This window comes from Lithobates pipiens, unplaced genomic scaffold (assembly GCF_037356315.1).
Source record: "Lithobates pipiens isolate NorthernLeopardFrog02 unplaced genomic scaffold, aLitPip1_a1.2 Scaffold_8, whole genome shotgun sequence".
In the NCBI taxonomy this organism is placed as follows: Eukaryota; Metazoa; Chordata; class Amphibia; order Anura; family Ranidae; genus Lithobates; species Lithobates pipiens.
In genome coordinates, this window is record NW_027507903.1 from 265,907,646 (window position 1) to 265,931,285 (window position 23,640).

The window sequence follows — 23,640 nt, forward strand, 5'->3', positions numbered from 1 at the left end:
AAAGGAGCCTGGATATTGAAATGCCTGATTCTCCATCGGAGCTCTTGCTGCATGTGCCCTCTTATTCCCTTCAACCATAACCACAAGCCAGTCCTGCCTCAACTTTTAAATGAGGCGAGATGCCCAATTCCCATTTATTGGAAGAAGGCTTAAACGCCAGATAAAACTGAATGGATTTGACTTGTAAATAACATTATAGCAGCGGAGGAGTGGAGGGCGACATGCAAGGGTCGTCATGATAAATTTTACAGTACGTGGGCCACATGGATCAATTACACTACTAATTCCCTAACGGGATCTCAAGCTACCCTGCTAGAGCCCTCTCTCCTTCCAACATAGTTGAGGATTCCTTGAGCCCTCAAGCTTTTTTACCAGCATATGACCTCTGAAGTTAATATGAGGTCTAAAGACCTGTATCTTATTTGCTAAAGAGGTTTATGCTTTTGTATACCTGTGATTCCAGTTTAATTGTTTGATTATTAGCTCAGTGCCACCCTGATCTAAAGGGTGTGTCAGATAGCTGGGGTTTTTAAAGTTTGCAGTGCACTTTTTGTTATTCTTACCCCTTTTCCCTTGTCTCCTTCCTTACTCCCTCCCCCTCTACTGTTGTATTTTCTGCCTTACTGCTCTGTTGTGTGTTCTACCCATGGCCACTAAACTAACATGTGCTCTAGGAACTGTTCACAAGGTTTGTTGTTATATTTCATCTGAAACAATACTGTTTTATAGACTCTTCTGCTCTTTGTTGTGAGCAGCGGAAGGTAACTCTGACTCCTGTGCTAAGTGTAGTACAGTCGTTGCCAACGTGGACTTTTTCTCATTCTTTTTTTCCTAGGTTTGTCTTTCGTTTTTATATGGTAAGCACATTCATACATTTAAATAAAGATTACGTAAAAAAAAAAAAAAAAAAAAAAAAAAGAAAGAAGAGAAAGTAGCCACTTTGATACAAAAAATCCTGGGGCAGCTATCATGGCACCAGCTTAAACTGGAACATAGGCAAGGATTAAAAGATATAGAAGCTATATGCTCAGTAAGTGATTAAATCAGCTGCTGATAGGGTTTAATATCACTTTATCAATGCAGTGTCTTCAACCTTTATCAATGCAGTGTCTTCAGCTGAGGTTGGGCCCTTTCACCAAGAACACTGAAACAAGATTTGGGATACTCAGCTTTCCAAGGGCAGTTTTTAGTTCTATTTTCAGGTACTAAGCTTCGCAATTTGGATTAAACTCCACTTTGTTGTTAACATTTTCTAATCGCCATATAGGAATGCAACCTTTTGACATTACATCATGGAAAATATTTAAACAACAATAGGATGTGGATGAAATTCATATGCTATAATATGTAAGCAGTGTTAAGACTAGGTCAGACAGGCCTTGCAGGTAGCTCTATTTACTTTAGATGTAGACATGTGAGTACCAACTAGCTCAAGATGGAGGGCCCGACTCTGGTGGATTTTCTAAGCTTTCGTTTAATATGCTTTAGGCTAGACTTCAAAGAATCCACTGACTGTGACTTCATAGCCAGATGTGGGAGATACTTAAAAGTGATTTCAATCAAAGATTATCCATTTACAGCTTTCCGTCAGGAGGTACAGACATATGTCACACCTCAAACTATATTAGAATGTTATAAAAAGACAAACAGATGGTACAGTATAATGCAAAATGCATAAACAATAAAACATACTTTGTCTGAAAGGAAAAGGAATTGCTTTAATACAAAATGTATGGAAAAAAAAGATTGCAAAGATTATATGTAAAACATAACAGTCTACAGATTTTTGTCATTATTTGGGGTCATTTTATTAAAATGGAATATATAGATTCCCCACACAATCATATGGAGTTTTTTGTGCATTTTATTTAAGTAATTGATGTATTATTGCATTTGCCATGCCACAGGGTATGACACAAAGTAGAAAAATAATATAGAATATGCTACTTAGAGTATTTACAGAGTATTTTAATTAAAACAATTCTTAAAGTTCAAAAAGCATTTGGTTTGTATTACACCCAAAAAATGTCACATACAGTCTACCACATGTGTCTGTGTGGTTATAGGGTGTGCAGTCGTATACAAAACAGTAGAGCCTTATTTTCATATATTTTATATATAATTATGAATTGACCTCTAGTGAAGTCAGAAATGTGAACTTTGACTAATTTTGCTTTACTCCTACCACAAGTTTTATAAAACATCTTAGTGATTTTATTGTTAAAGTCCAGGGAGGCAAGGTTTTAAAAAAAAAAAAAAAAAGAAATCCAGTAGATTTTTTTTTTTTTATATAAAAAGGGTAACATCTTTGGCCTTGGATTTAAAAGGGATTAGCTTCATTCCTTTGCTTTGTACTTAGCAGTAAACAAATCCATTGTGAGCTGAAATTCACAGCCAACAGAAAAAAATGTGCTTATTTATATCAAAGAGATTCCAGTAATGATCATTTATTTGATATAAAAGGCTTCAGAAACCTATACCAGGTACACCAAGAAAAGCTAAAAAAACAAAACAAAAAACAGCTAATTTTAAAGTTTCATAGCAAGGAAGGGTTAGAACCTCTGAGTTTTTTGCTGTCTATGACCCTTTTTGAGATTCCTTTACTTCCAGTACCAGATACACAACATGAGGTGAGGGGAAATCTCCTTATATGAGATGGGAGGAGTTTATCCTTTAAGATGATTTCCATTTATCTCCTGTTCTGATAACAACCTGAAAATGTAGAATTCTCTGGAATCAATACTTGGTAAAAAGGAAATATACTGTGTTTTTTTTTTTTTGTAAAAACTGATCACAAAAATTAGCTTCACTTATTTAGAAATATTCCACTTTCGTGTCAGTTTATGAAGCAGTGATCAGCGGTGATACCGACTATCACCGCTGATCACAGTCCATAAACAGTTTATGAAACAGAGATAATCAGGGGGAGATGTGTTTGAATATGTTCACTCGCCGATGATCTCCACACACTGAAAGTCCTCATTGACCGACACAGTAATGGTCAGTTTATGAAGCTACGATCTTAGCGCTTCACTGGCTATCAGTGTTAGAATTCACCCTCCCCGATTCACCAGCTCAGAGGTGGAGAATCAGGGAATGATGAGAGAATATTAGGGGATCTGAGGGGTGAAAGAGGAAGATTTGTTAACTTCCTTATACTGCGTTCAGACCCCCCAACACTGTAACCATGTCCCACTGTCATATTTATGTTTATATATTATATATATATATATATATATATATATATAAAATATATATATTATATATATATATTATATATATATATATATATATATATATATATATATATATATATATATATATTGTGTGTGCATATACACGTATATATAATGTATGTGTGTATACACATAAGTATATAATGAAGAGGACTCATTTTTTTAACGTTAACCACGCCGTCTGTCAGTGTATTGAGCGGTGATAATTTTTAACTGCTTAATAGACTGACATCTCAGTGTTTATGTGAATTTCTGGTACTGTAATCTCCTAAAGTCTCACAAGATTACAGTAACAGGGGCCGTTCTCCACTGATCCACCGATCTACTCTGCTTCATAAACAGGCACAGAGAGGAGAAAGATCTCCTCTGTGAATGCCGGAGAATGAAGCAGTGAATAGATTTCACCGCTTCATAAATGGACACCTTTGAGTATGTACCAATAGTAAGTTCTGGCTGAAGACACTACAGTCTAATATTATTATTGCAAAATGTGTAGTTGTAATCATATAAATCTTAATGAATGCCTACTTGCAAAGGCAAACTGCAATTGATAACTGAATTCTGTCTCGAGCCAAGTCACTCCAATATGTTAAATAAATTATCTTTAAGTTGAAAATACTGTGATCCACATATACACAGACACTTCCTAATAAAGGTCATCAGAAGTGTCCTTTAGGAGTATTAAACATAGTTCTGTGTATACAAAGCAACAGATAAAAGCTCCACAGGGAATGCTCCACAGCTAATTTCATCCAAGCTGTATTCCAACAAATGCTGAAAAATAATACTTAGGTCTGCTGTTTGTGAACCTAACGTTACCAATGATTTGTTATAATATAAGAAAACTATTTCAAAGCTAATTTGTATTCCTTATTGCTTTGACTTAAAAGGGAAAAAAAGGAGAAGGATATTTTATGAGTAGTTGCATTTGAAAGCCAAAAAAGTAAATCCAGAAATAATGAGATAAAATAAATTTGTAAAAAGATAAATAAAAACATCCTAAACAATGCAACTATTTTTATCACAAACATTTACAGAAAGATTAAGTAAAATGTCATTCAAAATTATTCTTAAGCAGCCTTTCCCTTTACTGCACCTCATTGATCCCTTTGACAAAAGTTCTATTATACTTTTTTAAGCAGCAAATATTCCGCTTTGTATGCAAACCAATACTCTGAACTCTCAGTTGAGCATCTGGCCAACATTTTAAGACATTCCTCCACATGACATTTCTTTCTCCTTCTGCCACTTGAATGAATAAGTTATAGCTAAACTCCAGCTTTGTTGTCTAGGGTAGAGTGGGGAAAATGTCTTCATATTTTTGTTCTTGTTTGCAAGATTTCACATGAATTCGTCTTTTGGTGCTGTGACCAAACAGAAGATGAAGAGATCACCGTAGTGAAGACCTAGACACCACTAAAAACCTTAGCAGCTTTCAACCCTTAGTTCAGATATATTGCCTCAGATGGAAGCAGGATCAGGGCTGCAGACATGATCCTGGTATCACAATTTTCAGCCGGCGATTGGATTTTACATAAAAAGGGATCCAAGCAGCTCTGCAGCTGCCCAATAACTTTTATGGGGCTGGAAAGAGGGCAGCCTGTTGTGATAGCAATAAAGTTATTGAAGAAAAAATTAAAGCAACAATGTAAAAAAAAAGTAAATTAACCACTTCCTGCCCAGCCTATAGCAGAATATAGCAGGGAAGTGGTTCAATTATCCTGACTGGGTGTCATATGACCTCCAGCAGGATAACAAGCTAGTGCACACCCGTGGGGGAGTCCAGTGATCGGTGGTGTGGTGTGTCAATCCCCATCCCCAATCTAGGAGGTAGGGATGCTATCAGATGGAGGCTCTTTACCACAAGATTAGCTGTGTCCAATCACAGCTGATCACAGTGTAAACAGGAAAAGCTGTGTATCCACATTTCCTCTACTCACGCTGACAGAAGTAAGTAGAGGAGAGCCAATTGGCTGCTCTCCTGACAAGGGGGGTCTGCACTGGAAAAAGGTGAGTGAAAATCAACACAACACAATTTAACACATTTAGCCAGCACGTGTTAAATTTTCACTCACCTTTTTACATGCACCCTCATTTTTACTCACTTTGGTTACATCACATTACTCACCTGGGTGGTGGTTATCTACAACCTTATTTAATCCCATGTACCATCGCTAGCCTTTCATAGAGCAAATGTTTTATATTCTTATCTAGACTTTGGCCTGTTTGTGGCCAGTTTACCACCCCCAGTCGCCGGTTGAGACAATTGCGGTACCTGAGTACTTTAATGGGCTACTATGCGGTTGGTAAGATTTCTCTACATTATATATACATCCCCTTACCTAGGCACCTCCCCCCTTCTTTTTATACATTTTTATACATTTTGTACATGCAATTATAGATGTATCTAATTGTCACTATATATTTTGTAGATGTCTGTATTTCCTGAGGAAGCTATAAAAGCAAAACTATTCAAAATACTTCACCACCTCTATCAGCTACCATTTCTGTACATGTGTTTTTTATGTACTTATTAAAGAGGAAGTAAACCCTGATGGGTTTACTTCCTCTTTGATTTCCTGCAAAGGTAAAGCATAATGGACTACTATGCACCGCATAGTAGTCCATTATGTGTCATTTACCTGACACAGGAGCCAGCGAAGTCACTGCTGTCCCCTGTAGTCCGGAGCATCCATCTTCTTGGTGGGTCTCGCTGCTCCGCCGCTGTCATTCGATGAAGCAGCATATCGACGTTGACAGGGAAGCACTCAGTGCGCCTGCGCGCCGCTGTCTACGGAGCATGCGCCGTAGACAGCAGTGCCTGTCTTTTGGCAAATATCTCCCAAACAGTGTAGGTTTAGGAGATATTTCTTGGACCTACAGGAAAGCCTTAATCTAGGCTTACCTGTAGGTCAAAGTAGTTTGTAAGGGTTTACAACCACTTTAACTTTCTCAAATATATAAATTCTTTTATATTGTTATTCATGATTCTTCTACAAATTCTGCACCGCAAAAGTCCACCTGCTCCCTTTCTGTGTGATGTTTCTCTGGTGGGGGACCAGAGTTACTAACATATATTCCACACCTGAGACATTGTAACCCTAATGAGTCACATGACATCAGGGAGGGAAAATGGCTAATTGAGCAAAATTCAGACAGTTTCACTTAGGGGTGTACTCACTTTTTTTGCCAGTGGTTTAGACATTAATGGCTGTGTGTTGAGTTATTTTGAGAGGATAGCAAATTTACACTGTCATACAAGCTGTACACTCCCTACTTTACATTGTAGCAAAGTGTAATTTCTTCAGTGTTGTCACATGAAACATAATAAAATATTTACAAAAATGTGATGGGTGTACTCACTTTTGTGAGATACTGTATATGTTTGTGGAGGTTGTTTTTGTATGCATATTTTCAGCCATTATGGATTTTTTTTTTTAGCACGCAGTCCTTTTCTAAAACTTTGTACGGAGCTTTGTTTGGCTTTAAGACGTGCAGCTCATTAGATGCTATTTATTTAATTAGTGATTTTTGTTGGATTTTGCGCAGGTTTTATTTTAAAAATTACAATTTGAATCTTTATATGATTAGAGACTTTTTGGGTCCTCCTCCTTAGCCAAAACCTCCTCCATTTCTCTGCATCGGGGATGACAAGCTGCATACCTCAATATACAGGAAACCCACTGATAGATGCAACTATTGCCACAGTTCCAGCTTCCACCCCCAGTATACCAAACAGGCCATTATACACAGCCAAGCCATTAGATAACACTGAATTTGCTTGGACTCCGAAACAGAAATAAACATCTAGCATCTACAATACTAACAGACTCGTTCCATAAGAAAGGTTAAAAGGACAAAGCCATCAATACAAGCATAAACACAGCCCTGAAAACACTAAGGCCGCGTACACACGCGCGGACTGTTCGCCCAACTTTGTCCGTCAAACAGTTTCGGCAAACAGTCCGCTCAAAATTAGCATGGACTGACATGGCCACACACGACGAACGAACAGTTTGCTGAAACCGTGCACGATGACGTGAATGGCACGTACGACGGGACGAAAAATACGACGTCCTATACACTGCATTATAACTTTCGGCGTGTAAATCCTTTCTGAGCATGCGCGGAACTTAGTTTGACGAACAAGCCTACACACGAGCGGACTGTTCGCTGAAACAAGGTTTCAGCGGACAGTTTTTCGGAAATTCCGTAAAACCTTGTTCGTCAAACTGTCCGCTGAAACTGTCCGCTGAAAGCCCACACACGAGCGGACTGTCCGCCCAAACACTGTTCAGCGGACAAAGTTGGGCGAACAGTCCGCCCGTGTGTACGCGGCCTAAGAGAAAATCTCCTACAATATAAAGAGAAAGAAAAAACACAAATAATTGTGTATCTTTAGTAACCACATATAATCCAGGACTAGAAGGGATAGAAAACATAACCAACGATTTGCAACTCATCATAACAAAGGATGAAATGCTGAAAGAAATATACCAACAACCCCTAATGCTAGTTTTCAAACAAACACCTAACCTCAAACATACATTAATCAACAGGAAACATTATTCTGATTATGAAGTCACAAATATATGACTCCCAAAATATTATAGGTAGAACCTTCTTGTAATTGCTTTTAAGGCATTAACGTGTTTCGCAGTAATCTCGCTTCCTCGGGATCCACCCACTTATGTGTGTAACCAGCAGCTATCTACAAAGGTAGTTACAACATATGAATATACAATTTATCCAAAATTATACATCAGGAAACCATAAAGAATAGACAACAAATATCCAGTAAAAAAAAACAACAACAAAAAACCCAGACATTCTAAGCCTTTTCCCATGATAATGGAGGGTCCAACCTGTGGGTATGTAGACGGGGGGAAAATTTCCCTTGGGAACCTACTCAAGGGGAAATGAGAAAATCCACATGCAACACCCAGAAAAGTACCTGTAAAACAAACCAACCATAACAAATTAAAAAAGCCCCCCCCATAAAAAAAAACACCACAAACCACAGACCGTCAAATCTACACACTCACCATATACAGCAATTCCTCCTGTGCTTGCCAGGTATTAATTGTATTCCCCCCTCCCTAAAAATCAATAAAAAAAAGACCCCCATAGTAAAAGTGAACATCACAATACATCATTTGTTGGGGTTGTTCTTTTACAGATGTTTTTTCTGGTATATGGAATGTGATTTCCTCAATTTCCCTTGGATAGGTTCACTCCGTTGTATAGTTATTTGTGGGGCTCTCTTTTCATTCATTTTGATTATTATGAGGATGTATGATGATTATTTATATTATTATGTTTTTAGATCATATTTTATGGTCTTTTATGGTCTTAAATGATATATATCAATGTCAGCTCATCCTCTTTTCTATGGTGTGGAGGTTAACCCTTGGATTATTTTTGTATTAGCTTAAAGATAGGTCATGTCCATGTCTATTTATTGCCCCCCCCACCCACATCTTGAACCTTCCCAATTACCATGGGGGAAGGTTTATTATGCGCCCCCCCCCCCCATGTGTCTATTTGCTGCTTTCGCTCAGTTTTTTCACTGGATAATTGCTGTATTTATATGGTTTCCCAATGTAAAATTTAGAATATATATCCTGTATATATATCCCGAGAAAGCGAGATAACTGTGAAACATGAAATTTAATCCATCATGGCAATTTGGAGCAACATATTGGTATCTAACACAATTTTATAAGGCAACTATTAAAATAAAATAATTTTTTTTTTTTTTTTTCCACTTCTATACAAGTGTAGTATATTTCCAGTGAGTTCGCTCCTGGAACGAAATTCTGCCTAAGGCTCACAAAATGAAAGGTTACCCTTGCAGGAGTTTCTAACATCACTTCAAACATGAAGAAAAGGCACTTTAGCTTGCTGGCTCACTCTGGCAGCAACTGTTCAGGCCTCAAGCTTAGGCCCTTTGGTTAGTTCCTCAGATCAGGTTACAGCAAAGCTGTGCTCCTGGTGCAACATCTACACCTTTGTCATAGCTCTCTCTGCACTGGCCCCGGAACGGAACCTCCCATCTCTTGGGTGGAGCTCTAAACTACTGTATGGCCTTGAATATAAGGGCTATGCACACCTGCACAAACAGCCTGCTGGTCTCTGGACACATGATTATCAGTGCAGTCCCCCTGGCACAGGGTTAGAGGCTTTGTCCCTCCCAAGACCCTTTGCAGTCTCTGGACTACAGACCCCAAACTGGGAATTACAAAACCCAGAGAAGACTAAAAGACCAATTGTCTTCACTTAAACCAACCATGTTGGAGTCCCTCAATCTATATTCATGAGAATCCTGTGTTTTTTACTTTTTCTTTCCCCACAGTGGTATGGCCCAGCACTGTCACTCCTTGTAAATGTCAGTTTTAGTTTAGTATACATTGAACAAATGCACCACTTCTGGGGATACCAGGTTGTACCCCTAGGCATAGACTATTTAAAGGAACTCTGTAATTTTAACCACTTTCAGGCCGGACCATTTTGCTGGTCAATGACCAGAGGTCTTTTTACAATTTGGCACTGCGCTGCTTTAACTGGTAATTGCGCGGTCATGCAATGTTGTACCCAAACAAAATTTGCGTCCTTTTCTTCCCACAAATAGAGCTTTCTTTTGATGGTATTTGATTGCCTCTGCGATTTTTATTTTTTGCGATATAAACGTAAAAAGACCGCAAATTTTGAAATTCTGCTGCTTCTCCTGAGTACGGGGATACCACATATGTGGGACTTTTTGGGAGCCTAGCCGCGTACGGGGCCCCGAAAACCAAGCACCGCCTTCAGGCTTTCTAAGGGCGTTACAGTTTTGAAGGCCATAAAATGCCAAGATGGCACAACCCCCCCCCAAATGACCCCATTTTGGAAAGTAGACACCCCTAAATTTAGGGGTACACTAGTGAGACTAGGTAATAAATGGCGGGTGCCCTGAAACTATAAAAAAATAACTAACCAACCAGCGTCACCTGTAACAGTTATATGGTGATCACTGGTGAAAGGGTTAACTAGGGGGCAATCAGGGGGCTTTATGCGGTAGTATATGGGGGTCCCTGGCGCTATAAAAAGCTGCGGCGAACCTAAATACCTACCTGCCTAACTAGCGTCACCTGTGACACTAATACAGCGATCAGAAAAACGATCGCTTATTAGGCTGGGTTCACACTGGAGCGATGCGGGAACGCCACGAATCCGCGGCGGGTTCCCGCATCGCATGCCTCCCGGCGGCAGTTCACACTGCCCTATGCGAACTGCTGGGAGTGTCAGTGAAATGTTAATGACACCCCCAGATCAGTTCGCATATCGCAGTGCGATCTGCAAACTTGGATCGCATGGTGTGAACACCCATGCGATCCGATTCTGCTGCGGACCAAAAAAAGGGTCCCGTGCGAGTTTGCGGCGGGTGCGGCGCGAATTCAGCCATACTATCTGTATGGCTGAACTCGAATCGCACAGAGATCGGATGTGATTTGCACTGCAGTGCGGTGCGAATCACATCCGTTCTCATAAACCGCTGCAATGTGAACCCAGCCTTAGTGACACTGGCGACGGGGGGTGATCACGGGGTTAAACCTTTATTGGGGGGGTTAGGGGGGTACCTTAGAACTAAAGGGGGCTAACCCTAACTGCCCTAACAGTTATTACAGTCACAAATGACACCCGCCGGGTGATCAGGGGGTTAAACCTTTATTAGGTAATAAATGGCGGGTGCCCTGAAACTATAAAAAAATAACTAACCAACCAGCGTCACCTGTAACAGTTATATGGTGATCACTGGTGAAAGGGTTAACTAGGGGGCAATCAGGGGGCTTTATGCGGTAGTATATGGGGGTCCCTGGCGCTATAAAAAGCTGCGGCGAACCTAAATACCTACCTGCCTAACTAGCGTCACCTGTGACACTAATACAGCGATCAGAAAAATGATCGCTTATTAGGCTGGGTTCACACTGGAGCGATGCGGGAACGCCACGAATCCGCGGCGGGTTCCCGCATCGCATGCCTCCCGGCGGCAGTTCACACTGCCCTATGCGAACTGCTGGGAGTGTCAGTGAAATGTTAATGACACCCCCAGATCAGTTCGCATATCGCAGTGCGATCTGCAAACTCGGATCGCATGGTTTGAACACCCATGCGATCAGATTCTGCTGCGGGCCAAAAAAAGGGTCCCGTGCGAATTTGCGGCGGGTGCGATGCGAATTCAGCCATACTATCTGTATGGTTGAACTCGAATCGCACAGAGATCGGATGTGATTTGCACTGCAGTGTGGTGCGAATCACATTCGTTCTCATAAACCGCTGCAATGTGAACCCAGCCTTAGTGACACTGGCGACGGGGGGTGATCATGGGGTTAAACCTTTATTGGGGGGGGTTAGGGGGGTACATTAGAACTAAAGGGGGCTAACCCTAACTGCCCTAACAGTTATTACAGTCACAAATGACACCAATGCAAATAAAAAAAATGACATTGGTGTCACTGTGACTGGGGGGCAGGGGTAATTGGGGGGGGGTGATCGGGGGGGGGGGGTGTGAGTGTGCCTGGCATGTTCTACTGTGTAGTGTCGTGTTGGTGCAACTCACCGATCCTCTCTCCTCGGTGTCGGAACGAAAAATACCAACACGGAGGAGAGATTACATCACTTCCTCTCCTGTGTTTACATTACAGGAGAGGAAGTGATGTCACGAACGATTTCTATTCGTCGGGAGCGATCGCGAGGGGGTGGCCATGAATGAATGGCCGCCCCCTCGTCCGGGATCGCTCCCGAACGAATACCGACCGCCGCAGGCACCGGGCGGGGGCCCGATCGGGCCCCCGACCAGCGGGAAGGCAGGGACGTACATGTACGCCCTTATGCCTGCCCGTGCCATTCTGTCGACGTACATCGTCGTGCGGCGGTCGGGAAGTGGTTAATGGTGTCCTTTAAACATTACTAAATTTGCTGCTCCTGGATAAACAACATTTAAAACTTTTTATTTTTGCTTTGGTACATGTTCTCTAGGGCAGATCAGCTCATTTATTTGACATTTCCCTTTAGCCTAGAATAGATATATATATATATATATTTATATATTTTTTTCTCACCATTTGGCTACAAGTGACTTCAATGGGGTTTGGTTTTAGCACTTGAATTTTAACCACTTGCCGACCAGCCACTGCCATACTGCGGTAGGTTGGCTCTTTCCTGCAAATCGCCTTAGCTGTAAGATGGCTCCTTTAAGAGCCACAGCAGTTGCATGCCCACTGCATTGCGGGGGACCTAAAGCGCATGGCCAGCGGCCGCGATGTCCTCCAGCCACCCGCGATCGTGGGAAAGAGCCAGAATGGCAATCTGTCAATGTAATACTAGTGATTAGGAACAGCAATCTCTCTCCTACTCCAGTCAGTCCCATCCCCCCAGTTAGAAACACCTCCCAGGGAACACATTTAACCCCTTGATTGCCCCCTGGTGTTAACCCCTTCCCTGCCAGTGATATTTACACAGTAATCAGTGCATTTTATACCACCGATCGATGTATGAATGTCAATAGTCCCAAAAAAGGGAAAGAAAAGTCCGACATGTCTGCTGCAATGTCGCAGTCCCACTAAAAATCACAGATTGCCGCCATTACTAGTGAAACAAATAATAAAAATGCAATAAATCTATTCTCTATTTTGTAGACACTATATCTTTTGTGCAAGCCAATCAATATGTGCTTACTGCGATTTTTTTTTTACCAAAAATATGTAGAAGAATACATATTGGCCTAAACTGATAAAGACATTTTATTTTTATTTTTTTACATTTTTGGGGGAGATATTATAGAAAAAAGTAAAAAAATTTTTTTTTCAAAATCGGCTGTATTTTGTTTATAGCGCAAAAAAATAAAAACCACAGAGGTTTTGAAATACCACCAAAAGAAAACTATTTGTGGGAAAAAATTATGCCAATTTTTGGGGTCGTATCGCAAAAAAAACAGCCTGGTCATTAAGAGGGAAAATCTTCCGGTCTGTGAGTGGTTAATGCTTGCCGAATCTGCCTCAAACTGAATTCAGGTACATTCGGCTCATCATCAGCTAGCAGGAAAAGTGCCCTAAACTTGAGGTATTTCAAACCAACTGATCAGAGTAAAAGAGTGGAATATAGAATTCTGTACAGCTAATGTATATATCATTGTGAGATTACCCTTTGAAGATTCTCCTTTAAAGATCTTGCTGTCCTGTAAGTCACCCAGATACAAGGTATCAAAAGAAAACACATCACAACTGTACTGCAAAGTTAAAAGCAGAACCTAACCAAAAGCCAGTTAAGAGCTAAAATAAAAATCAGCTTTTGATAGAAATACTTACCATTATTCTGGAGCTGTTGCCGTTTTTCTTTTTTATCACCCATTAGATGCTGAGCACTGACAGGCATTACTGATGGGCACTGATTGGCATCACTGATAATCACTGCACTGACATCCTCCACTCATGCCCTGTCAGCAGTGAATAGAGGAATGCAGATAACCGCCACTTCCTGGTAACGCTGTGATCAGCTGTGATTGGACACAGCTGTTCACATGGTAAAGAGCCTACATCATAGGCTCTTTACTCTGATCAGAGCGACACACTGCACTACCGAGCAGCTTGTTCTGCTGGGTGTCATATGATGTCCAGTCAGGATGAGAGAGCCACTGCCCAGCCATCATTTTGCTATAGGCTAGGCGGGACCCTTTTCTGAAGCAAAAACAAATTTTACCTAAAATTCTCATTAAAACAATCCATGGATTCGATTCAATTAACACCACTATTTTTCTCTTGTTTGGCTATACTTTGCTTGATACTGTGCCCCAGACAGCTAATTTCTTGAACCTGACTGATTAGAAAAGTTACATTTTCAAATTATAAAACAGACATGTTCATATATCTGCAAGCTAAAGTGCAGGTTCCTAATGGAAGCAAAAACAGGTTCTGTGTTAAATTCTGCAGCATTTATTCGGTTAATAATATTAAGTAACAATATCCAATACACTTACATTGGGTCTCAGTTCTGCTGCCATTTTGTAGTAATATTCTGCTGCTTCATTTAGACTGGCTTGCCTAAATCGAAAAAAGAAAACGTTAAGACAAAGTTAATTAATTAATGTAATATACTTAACCCAGAAACTGCAGTGTACAGATAAACTGACAGATGTGATAAAATCATGGTGTATTTTCTGTGCCATCTGCTTGGGCCAAATCCCACTCAAACTTTTTAATAATTAGCCACAGGATCACTAGAAAAAGGGAAAAAATAAACTCCACCAAAGAAAAAACAAAACAAAACAAAAAATGCATCATTACTTTGCTGGATGGAACAGCAAGGTGTAGCTTCCTCAATAGCAAATTCTGAAGTATGTCAGCTAGATATGGTGCAACATATTGCTGTTCCGACAGACAAGGGATTCACTCCCTTGCAGAGTGTTTTTTTCCCTCTATAGCCTTTCTGTCGCTAGTGCATTTTTGCCTGCAACAGAGATACAAGTGTGACATTAGCCTTAATCTTTTTTTTATAATTTAAACTTTTATATTTTCATAAATGAAGAGTAGAAGCTAGAACATTCTGGAATAAGAGACCCTTGGCATGAATGTAAAAAAAAAGACTAGAAAAGTATAAGTATAAACATTTAATGTGTCAAATGATTCAAACAATGGCCCATATAAAAATGCTGTGATCCACATATACCCAGACACTTCCTAGAAAACTTCGTCAGAAGTGTCCTTTAGGAGAATTAAATATAGTTCTGTGTATACAAAGCAACAGATAAAAGCTCCACAGGGAATAATCCAGAGCTCATTTCATCCAAGCTTTAGTCCAACAAATGCTGAAAAATAATACTCAGGTCTGCCATTTGTGATCCTAATGTTACCAGTGATTTGTTATTATAAAAGAAAAACTATTTTAAAACACATTTGCATTCCTTTTTGCTTTGACTTAAAGGGGAATAAAACTCAGAATTACATTTTAAGCATTTGAAAAAAAAAAAAAAAAAATGTTGGGTAAAATAATAAAGAAAATGTATACAATTAATACAATTCAGTAAATACACCAAAACAAAACAAACATCACACATGCATTTGTTTTGAAGGATAGAAATCTTGCTTTTACATAACCCTACTAACAATTTTGTACATCATTTTTTTTTTTGGGCAAAGAGGAATCCAACAGGTTAGAGATTTTCAAGCAGAAAATGATTGTGGAAGCGTCAAAAAACATTGGGTGTTTTCCTGGTGCTATTGTCAGGAGATAAATAAATAGGATGCACATTTTGATCCCTTGATGCTAATGTAATACAAATATGAGGCCCCATGGCTTTTTGCCGTGGGGCTGCATATTTGCGTATCTACCTTTGTGCTGGGAGACCCCCGGACTAACAATTGGGACCCAGAACTCCTGATTCCAGGTCACCTGATCGCTGTGTTAGCCTCTGAGTGGCTACCACAGTGACCAGACACTGTGAATTCCGCCCCTGTGTTTCTCTTACAGAGAGAGAAGGAGAGAGAAAAAATAATTGTGTGTAAAATAAATACATAAATGATAAAATACCTACTGTAGGATCAAAGTTTGACCTAGGTCATTGCCAGGGTTAGCGTTTGGGTCAAGTAATGCCGCGTACACACGATCAAACAATCCGGTGGAAAAGTCCGGCAAACTCAAGTCCGCCAAACAATCCCCCCGTGTGTAGCCTCCGGCATACTTTTTTGACCCGAAAGTACGGCGGACTTAGAATGCCGTGTTGCACACCAATCTGCCCGCCGTACTCGCATTTCGGCGGACAATCCGGCCGTGTGTGTGCCAGTCCGCCGTACTTTTGAAATGAGCGGACTTTTCCCGCCCGGAGAAAAGTCCGCTCATTTCGAGCGGGTCTCCAGGTAGGCGGGGCCCGCGAAGGAGACGTCGCTGGCCCCGCCGCCTGGTATGGACTTAAAGGGGAACCCCAACGACGAAAAAAATTGGCGTGGGGTCCCCCAAAGTCCACAACAGACCCTTGTCCGAGCACGCTACCCGGCCGGCCAGGAAAGGGGGGCGAGCGAGCGCCCCCCCCCTCCTGAGCCGTACCAGGCCGCGTGCCCTCAACATGGGGGGGGGTGCCTTGGGGAAGGGGGCCCGCGCGGCCCCCCCACCCCAAAGCACCTTGTCCCCATGTTGATGAGGACAAGGGCCTCTTCCCGACAACCCTGGCCGTTGGTTGTCGGGGTCTGCGGGCGGGGGGCTTATCGGAATCCGGGAGCCCCCTTTAATAAGGGGGCCCCCGGATACCGGCCCCCCACCCTATGTGAATGAGTATGGGGTACAATGTACCCCTACCCATTCACCTGTAAAATAAAGTACAAAAAAAACATAACACACGAGATAAAATACTTTATTGCACAGCTCCGGGGGTCTTCCGTCTTCGGGGGTCTTCTCGCCAGACTCCTCCGCTATCTTCTTGTAGCTCTTTTGCTAGCGGAGGAGTCCGGCTTTCTTCCTCGCCCCCGGCCTCTTCTCCCGACTTCTGGGGTCTTGTCCCCCTCTTCGGTTCTTCTGCCGGGCCACCGCGCCTTCTTATAGCTCTTTTACAGGCGGTGGCCTGGTCTTCTGTCGCCGCCGCCGCCTTCCGTTGTTGAGGGCACGCGGCCTGGTACGGCTCAGGAGGGGGGGCGCTCGCTCACCCCCCTTTCCTGGCCGGCCGGGTAGCGTGCTCGGACAAGGGTCTGTTGTGGACTTGGGGGGGACCCCCACGCCGATTTTTTTCGGCGTTGGGGGTTCCCCTTTAAGTCCATACCAGGCGGCGGGGCCAGCGACGTCTCCTTCGCGGGCCCCGCCTACCTGGAGACGTGCTCGAAATGAGCGGACTTTCCTCCGCCTGAGTGGGCGAGTCCGTTCATTTTGAAAGTACGGCGGATAGTACGGCAGACTTAGTACGCTGTATTAGTCTGCTGAAAAAGTGCCGTGTGTGGGCAAGTAGCCCGTTCGGAAATTCCGACGGACAGTCTGGCGGACATCCGCCATACTAAGTACGTCGGACAGACGGCTACGTGTGTACGCGGCTTAAGGGTCAAAGGTCAGGGTCAGTATATTTTAGGCAGGAATTTCTTTTGATTAGTGTCAGTGTGTTTTAGGTAGGACAAGAAAAGCAAAATGCGCAGTATTGTTTCTGGGTACAACAACAAATGTGTTCTAGAAACTGCGCTAGTATGCCTGAATTAAGAAAAAAAATGCAATTCTAAAGTGAAATACACACCAAAACAGAAAGAAAGAAAAAAGAGCTGCACTAATAACGAGAAAAAATATATATCACATCACACAGTATAGTGAACAAATATTAATCAGTCAAATATATATATATATATATATATATATATATATATATATATATATATATATGTGTAATGATTAAAACTTGACCTACAAACAAAGCAATGCAAGTGGATGTGATCCAGTAAAAAAAACACATATGTGACTTATTGAAAAAATTATAATTCAAGATGATAAATGAGTGATATAAAAATACAAAGTAAAAATTAACTCATAAAATTAAAAAAGAAAAATCCTTAAATGTATATATGTCTCTTCCATGGAGTCTTCCAATGTGGAATGAGGGTTAGGAACACTCTGTGAGGGATCTTCTATATATAGGGACATTATACATCCCCCACCACACAGACTGAAGGCTTACCAGCTAGACATGCTGTGGAAGCTTGTGCCCTATACCTGTCCAGGGCCTTTAGATCCTCCCCGGCACCTCCAGTGGCCAGTCAAGCCAGGTGTTCCTGCAGGTTTAATTCAACACTCCAACAAGCAGCCATGAATATAGCGTCAGTGGGGGAGTTTTAGCCCATAGAGAAAAAAACTGAAAGGGCTCCATAGGTAAAACCAGATGGTTTTTAATAGTAAAAAATTCCGCTACAAACAGACAAGCTAAAAACGGTTTCCATAAAAGTAGATTGTGCCGGCCAGCAAATGGTACAAACACGCCTGTGCAAACGGAGTGTGAGAACAGAGTGATGATGTCAGCACGTCGCTCCTCCCTACACATTTCATCACTAGGATGTCGTCTCGGGGCACGGGCAGCGTACTAATGTACCGCTATAAGTAGTAATAGTCAAGCCTCCATCTGAACGTCAAATAGCTGAGACCAATGATGCCATATTGGTAAAGGGAAAAAACGAAGGGCAAAAAAAAGGCAAAGCCGCTAGTGGCGCCAAACTGGCTAGGAAGCCCATGGCGCCGTATCAATCAAGGGAAAAAGAATTTTAAAACAGTGCAAAGCAAGACCAGCCATATCAACAGGCCAGCAACACAGCGTTTCAAAATAAGCAGGCACACAATCAGTGGCCCACAGTGTAATTAAAATAAATTATCCATGCCATTAACCCACAAATAAAACAACCAGCATGGGCACCCAACTTAGATGGATAAAGGTAAATGCAAATTCCCTGATATGCTCTGCTGTCATATCCACATACTGAATGGCAGACAATATCTTATAAGACATGACAAATGCTGTACAAACAAGAGATAAGCATCCAATTATGAAATTGGCGACCCAATAAATCCAGTACATACCGATAAAGGTATATGCTATACTGTGCTTAAACGCCAAGATGTAAATAATAGGCACCAATTAAGTGCCAAACTGACTCGATAAATGCCATACAAAAGGTCAGATCGAGTTCACATATTAAAAAACATAATAAAGGCATAATGAAAAACAAAAACAAACAAAAATGAAATCCATATAAATAGATAAATATTATATACAAATCCCTGAATTATCTAAAAGAATTGATATCTACATCAATGTTAAGAGCAAAAGGAGTATAGCATTTAATCCTATGCACCCAAGACATCTCGGATTTAGAGATGCCCCTAACAAGGGAATTACCCCTCCAATGAGGATGATACTTGTCAATCCCTAAAAAAAAAGTGTTGCTCGGATCGCTATTATGAGCCATAAGATAGTGTTTAGACACGGAATGTTTAGTAAAACCTCTCCAGATATTACCAATGTGTTCATTTAGACACACTTGGAGTGGGTGTTTAGTCCTGCCCCCATACTGCAGTCCACAAGGGCACTGCAGCATGCAGACGACCCCCTACAGTGGATCAAGTGATGAAAGGTTTAATCTTAAATGTTTTAGAAGTACAACTGGAAACAAAACTGGTGGTTCTTTTGGCTTTACACCAATTTAAAGAGCAAGCTTGACACTTCCTACACTGATAGTAACCCGTGAGGTTGGAAAAAAAACTTGGCTTATCAGTCGAGGGATTCAAAATATTGGGAGCCAATTTATCCCTTAAAGATGGAGCACCCCTAAACATAACCTGTGGTCTAGTTAGCAAAAGATTATTTAATATACTATTATTTTTCAAGTGCCAGTGTTTGTTGACTATATGCTTTATGTTTTGATGCGGTGTAGAAATTTTTTTAATAAAAGGGTTTATGAACACATTAGTTCCCTCATGGCGTGGAGGCCTCTTGTTTAAAAGATCTGCCCTATCTATCTGTTTGACACAGTTCAAGGTGTTAGTTAGGGTTTTTAAAGAATATCCTTTTTCAACAAATCTCTGAGTGATAATATCTGCCTGAGCCAGAAAAAAACTTTATGTTCAGTGCAATTGTTTTTTAACACTAAATATTGGCTCTTAGATATGGACCCCAGCCAAGAGGCATGGTGACAGCTATCAGTGGGGATATAAGAAATTCTATCAGTGGATTTGAAATAAGTTGATGTGACAAAATTATCTTCACTGACAGACATGGTGAGATCTAAGAAGTTTATTTTCTCATGGCTGGCCTCATAATTAAGATGGATACCTCTACTGTTTTCATTTAGTGTACCCAAAGTCACAGAGGGCAGACTCTTCTCCATCCCATAGGAGGAGGATGTCATCTATGCAACGAGCCCACAAGATCACTTCCGGTCTTGGCTGGGCATAGATGACATCCTCCTCCCATTGCGCCATGAATAGGTTCGCCAAACTTGGGGCGTACTTAGCCCCCATGGCAATACCCCTATCCTGGAAAAAAAATGGCCATCAAACCCCAAAAAATTGTGGGTAGCAGCGTACTCCAACAGTTCCATGATGAAAGCAATTTTTATTTCAGGTAAATTAGAATCACGCTCAAAAAATTATCTAATGGCATTTAAGCCAAGGTCATGAGGTATTACTGTATACAGTGAGGTGACATCAGGCAGTCACCAACCACATTCCATCAAGGGGTTTTAATTCCGACAGTCCCCCGAGATGACGTCCGCCTAATGACGAAATGCATAGAGAGAAGCGACTTGCTGACGTCACCACGTCTCACGCTCCATTTGCACTGGCGTGTTCATACCATTTGCCGGCCAGCACAATCTACTTTTATGGAAACTGTTTTAAGCTCATCTATAGTGGAATCTTTTACTATTAAAAACCTTCTGGTTTAGCTATGGAGCCCTGTTTTTTCTCTATGGGTTAAAACTCACCCACTGACGTTATATTCATGGCTGCTCATTGGAGTGTTGAATTCCATTAAACCTGCAGGAACACCTGGCTTGACTGGCCACTGGAGGTGCCAGGAGGATCTAAAGGCCCTGGCTGGGTATAGACCACAAGCTTCCACAGCTTATCTAGCTGGTAAGGCCTCAGTCTGTGTGGTTGTGGATGCACATTGTCCCTATATATATATATATATATATATATATATATATATAAAGTTATAGCTGCTAGCAGTAATCACTGTTTTCAAGGCATGGATGGCTTTCTCAAGCCCCCCCCCCCCCGTTCCAGGAGAACACAATAGGTCCATGGGAGGGATTCCCCCATCAATGAGGGAATCAAGTGCTTTCCTTTCTTGCCACCCGTGGAAAGAAATCGTTCTTTCTATGGCTGATTTAAGGATTATCATAGCTTCTCGATTGATAGCTCAAATAACAATGATAACACAAATGACAATGAAGGCAGAGGTTTTTATTTATGGGTAAATTCAACATGCTGGGCATTAACTGCAATTTTCAAAGTGTGCTAAGAAGCAGACATATAATGGAGCCACTAAATAGGGTTTCCATGAAATAGTAAAAAGCCTAAACTGAAGAAGTAATGTTAGGTCTAATTCAAACCTATGCACTTGTAGTGCCTTTTACATTGTGCAGATTTTCACTACAGAATGTGTTCCATTGGAAACCATATTAAATGAACTGTAGTGCAAATTCGCAAAATGCAAAAAGCACTAAAAATGTATAGGTGTGAATCAGACCTGAGACCTAGTACTGACAAATATGGATTAATTATCACAGTGGTTCTCAACTCTTGTCCACAGGACCCACTAACAGGCCAGATTTTAAGTACGACCTTGGGGCGATGCAGACTAGAATATTGCACTTACTGAGAAGAAAATGATATCACCTGTGATGTATTTCAGTTATCTTGCAAACCTGGCCTGTTAGTGGGTCTCGAGGACAGGAGTTGAGAACCGCTGATTATAGGATGTTGAGGTGGGAGAAAATCTGTGTTCTAACGATAACTGATGTGTTTGAATTGGAGGGGATTTTAATCAATGGGCACTATTAAGGTCTACCATTCTAGAGGCAACTAGATTATATGCCAGGCAAATTAATAAGAGTAAATCTAAGGCCGCGTACACACGGGCGGATTGTCTGCCCAACTAAGTTCGTCAGACAATCCGACAGACAGTCCGTTCAACTTTTGAATGAACGGACTTGACCACACATGATGAACAGACAGTCCGCTGAAAACTTGCGCGATGACATGTACAGCACGTACGACGGGACTAGAAAAACGACGTCCAATACACTGCAATGCAACCTTCGGCCGTGTAAATCCTTTCTGAGCATGCGCCATACTTAGTCCGTCCAACTTGCCTACACACAAGCGGACTGTCCGCTGAAACCAAGTTTGGACGGACAAAATCAAGTTTCAGCGGACAAAATTACGGAAATTCCGAAAGACAAAGTCCGTCAGACTGTCCGCTGAAAAAGTCCGCTGAAGCCCACACACGAGCGGATTGTCCGCTGAAACACGGTTCAGCGGACTAAGTTGGGCAGACAATCCGCCCGTGTGTACGCGGCCTAAGAAAAGAAAAAAAACAATATTGTTCACTACAGTAGCAAAGGTGAAAAAAAGACAAATGAAGGCCAAGACATCATCAGTGCTGCCAAAGCACAGAAAGAGGAGAAGTGGCTAAATACATTAAGAAAGGAGACAAAAGCTTTTTAGGTACATTAGTCTTCTCAAATTACACAACAAAAAACAAGTTGGTGGATCATTTGTTCTAGCGATGACTGCTCATTTTCAAGATTTCTAGAGACAAGGGTAGCAGAAAGGGCTCAGTTAAAGATTATTAATGCAATGGGTTCTGATGGTTTTCATCTCAGAGTTCTAAGAAAACTTTGAGGTATAATTGTTATACAATTAACTGATCTATTTAATCAATCTCTTTGAAGGGGAAACAGCTAGCAGGCAGCCAATAGTGTGTCTATCCACAAAGGATAGCAAGGTAGAATCAGCTACAGGCCAATTCATTTACCATCTGTGTAGGTAAATTTATGTAATCACTCCTACAAATAAGAGAATTTGTTTGCTTATACCAGATAAAACAGCACAGTTCTTGTGCTGTTTAATCTGCCCCTCTATAAACTGTAAAGAATCTGGCTGATTCTGCCACTTCCTGTGTTCCCCTCTCTGTACTGACCACAGTAATCATGGCTGCTGAGCCCTGACTATTGTGGTTAGTTTACATCCCTCCGTCATCTGCAGCTCTCCTCTGTCCCCTTCATTCCATCCCTCCCTGCCAGCTCTGTGTCTGTGTCTCTGCGCCCCTGCCGCAATTAGCGGAAATAAAATATTAGAAAAGGTCACTGCCAGCACCTCTATTATAACTAGTCACAACACACAGGGTTAGTGTTTTATGAAAACAAAGGTTATAAATGCCTTTTTAGAGCGATCTTCAGGCTGGTCATGCAACTCCCATCCGGTCTCCTACTTCGATCCCCATGACCTCCCCGGCTGACGTCAGAGGGAGATTCTGGCCCCTTCCACTGTAACCTAGGGATCGGAGTAGGAAACCAGCCAGAAGTCACGTGACCGGCCTGAAGATTGCTCTAAAAATGTATTTACAAGCTTTGTTTTCATAAAACATTAACCCTGTGTGTTATGATCAGTTATAATAGAGGGGCTGGCAGTGAATTATGTGATTGTGGTAACAACCACTTTAATAATTATTTGAAATCTCACAACTTATAGGACCCAACATAGCATCCCTTTACTGAGGGCGAATCTTTTCAGACAAACCTGGCAAAGCCTATCTTGATGCACTTAGGGAAAAAGAACCCCCTGAAAAGTATAATACTAGGTGTACAGTGTAGGCCAGTACTCCAGAGAAAAAGGGTTTGGGAAAACG

General features: G+C 41.4%; 1 protein-coding gene across 1 annotated transcript in view; it reads right to left on the bottom strand.

The window, feature by feature from the left end:
- Positions 1-23,640, bottom strand: part of TMTC2 (transmembrane O-mannosyltransferase targeting cadherins 2) — a 401,081-nt gene that overhangs the window by 30,552 nt on the left and 346,889 nt on the right. Inside the window, exon 11 of the mRNA XM_077471877.1 lies at positions 14,251-14,314. Within this exon, the coding sequence (XP_077328003.1) occupies positions 14,251-14,314 (64 nt within the window). The remainder of the gene's footprint in view (positions 1-14,250; positions 14,315-23,640) is intronic.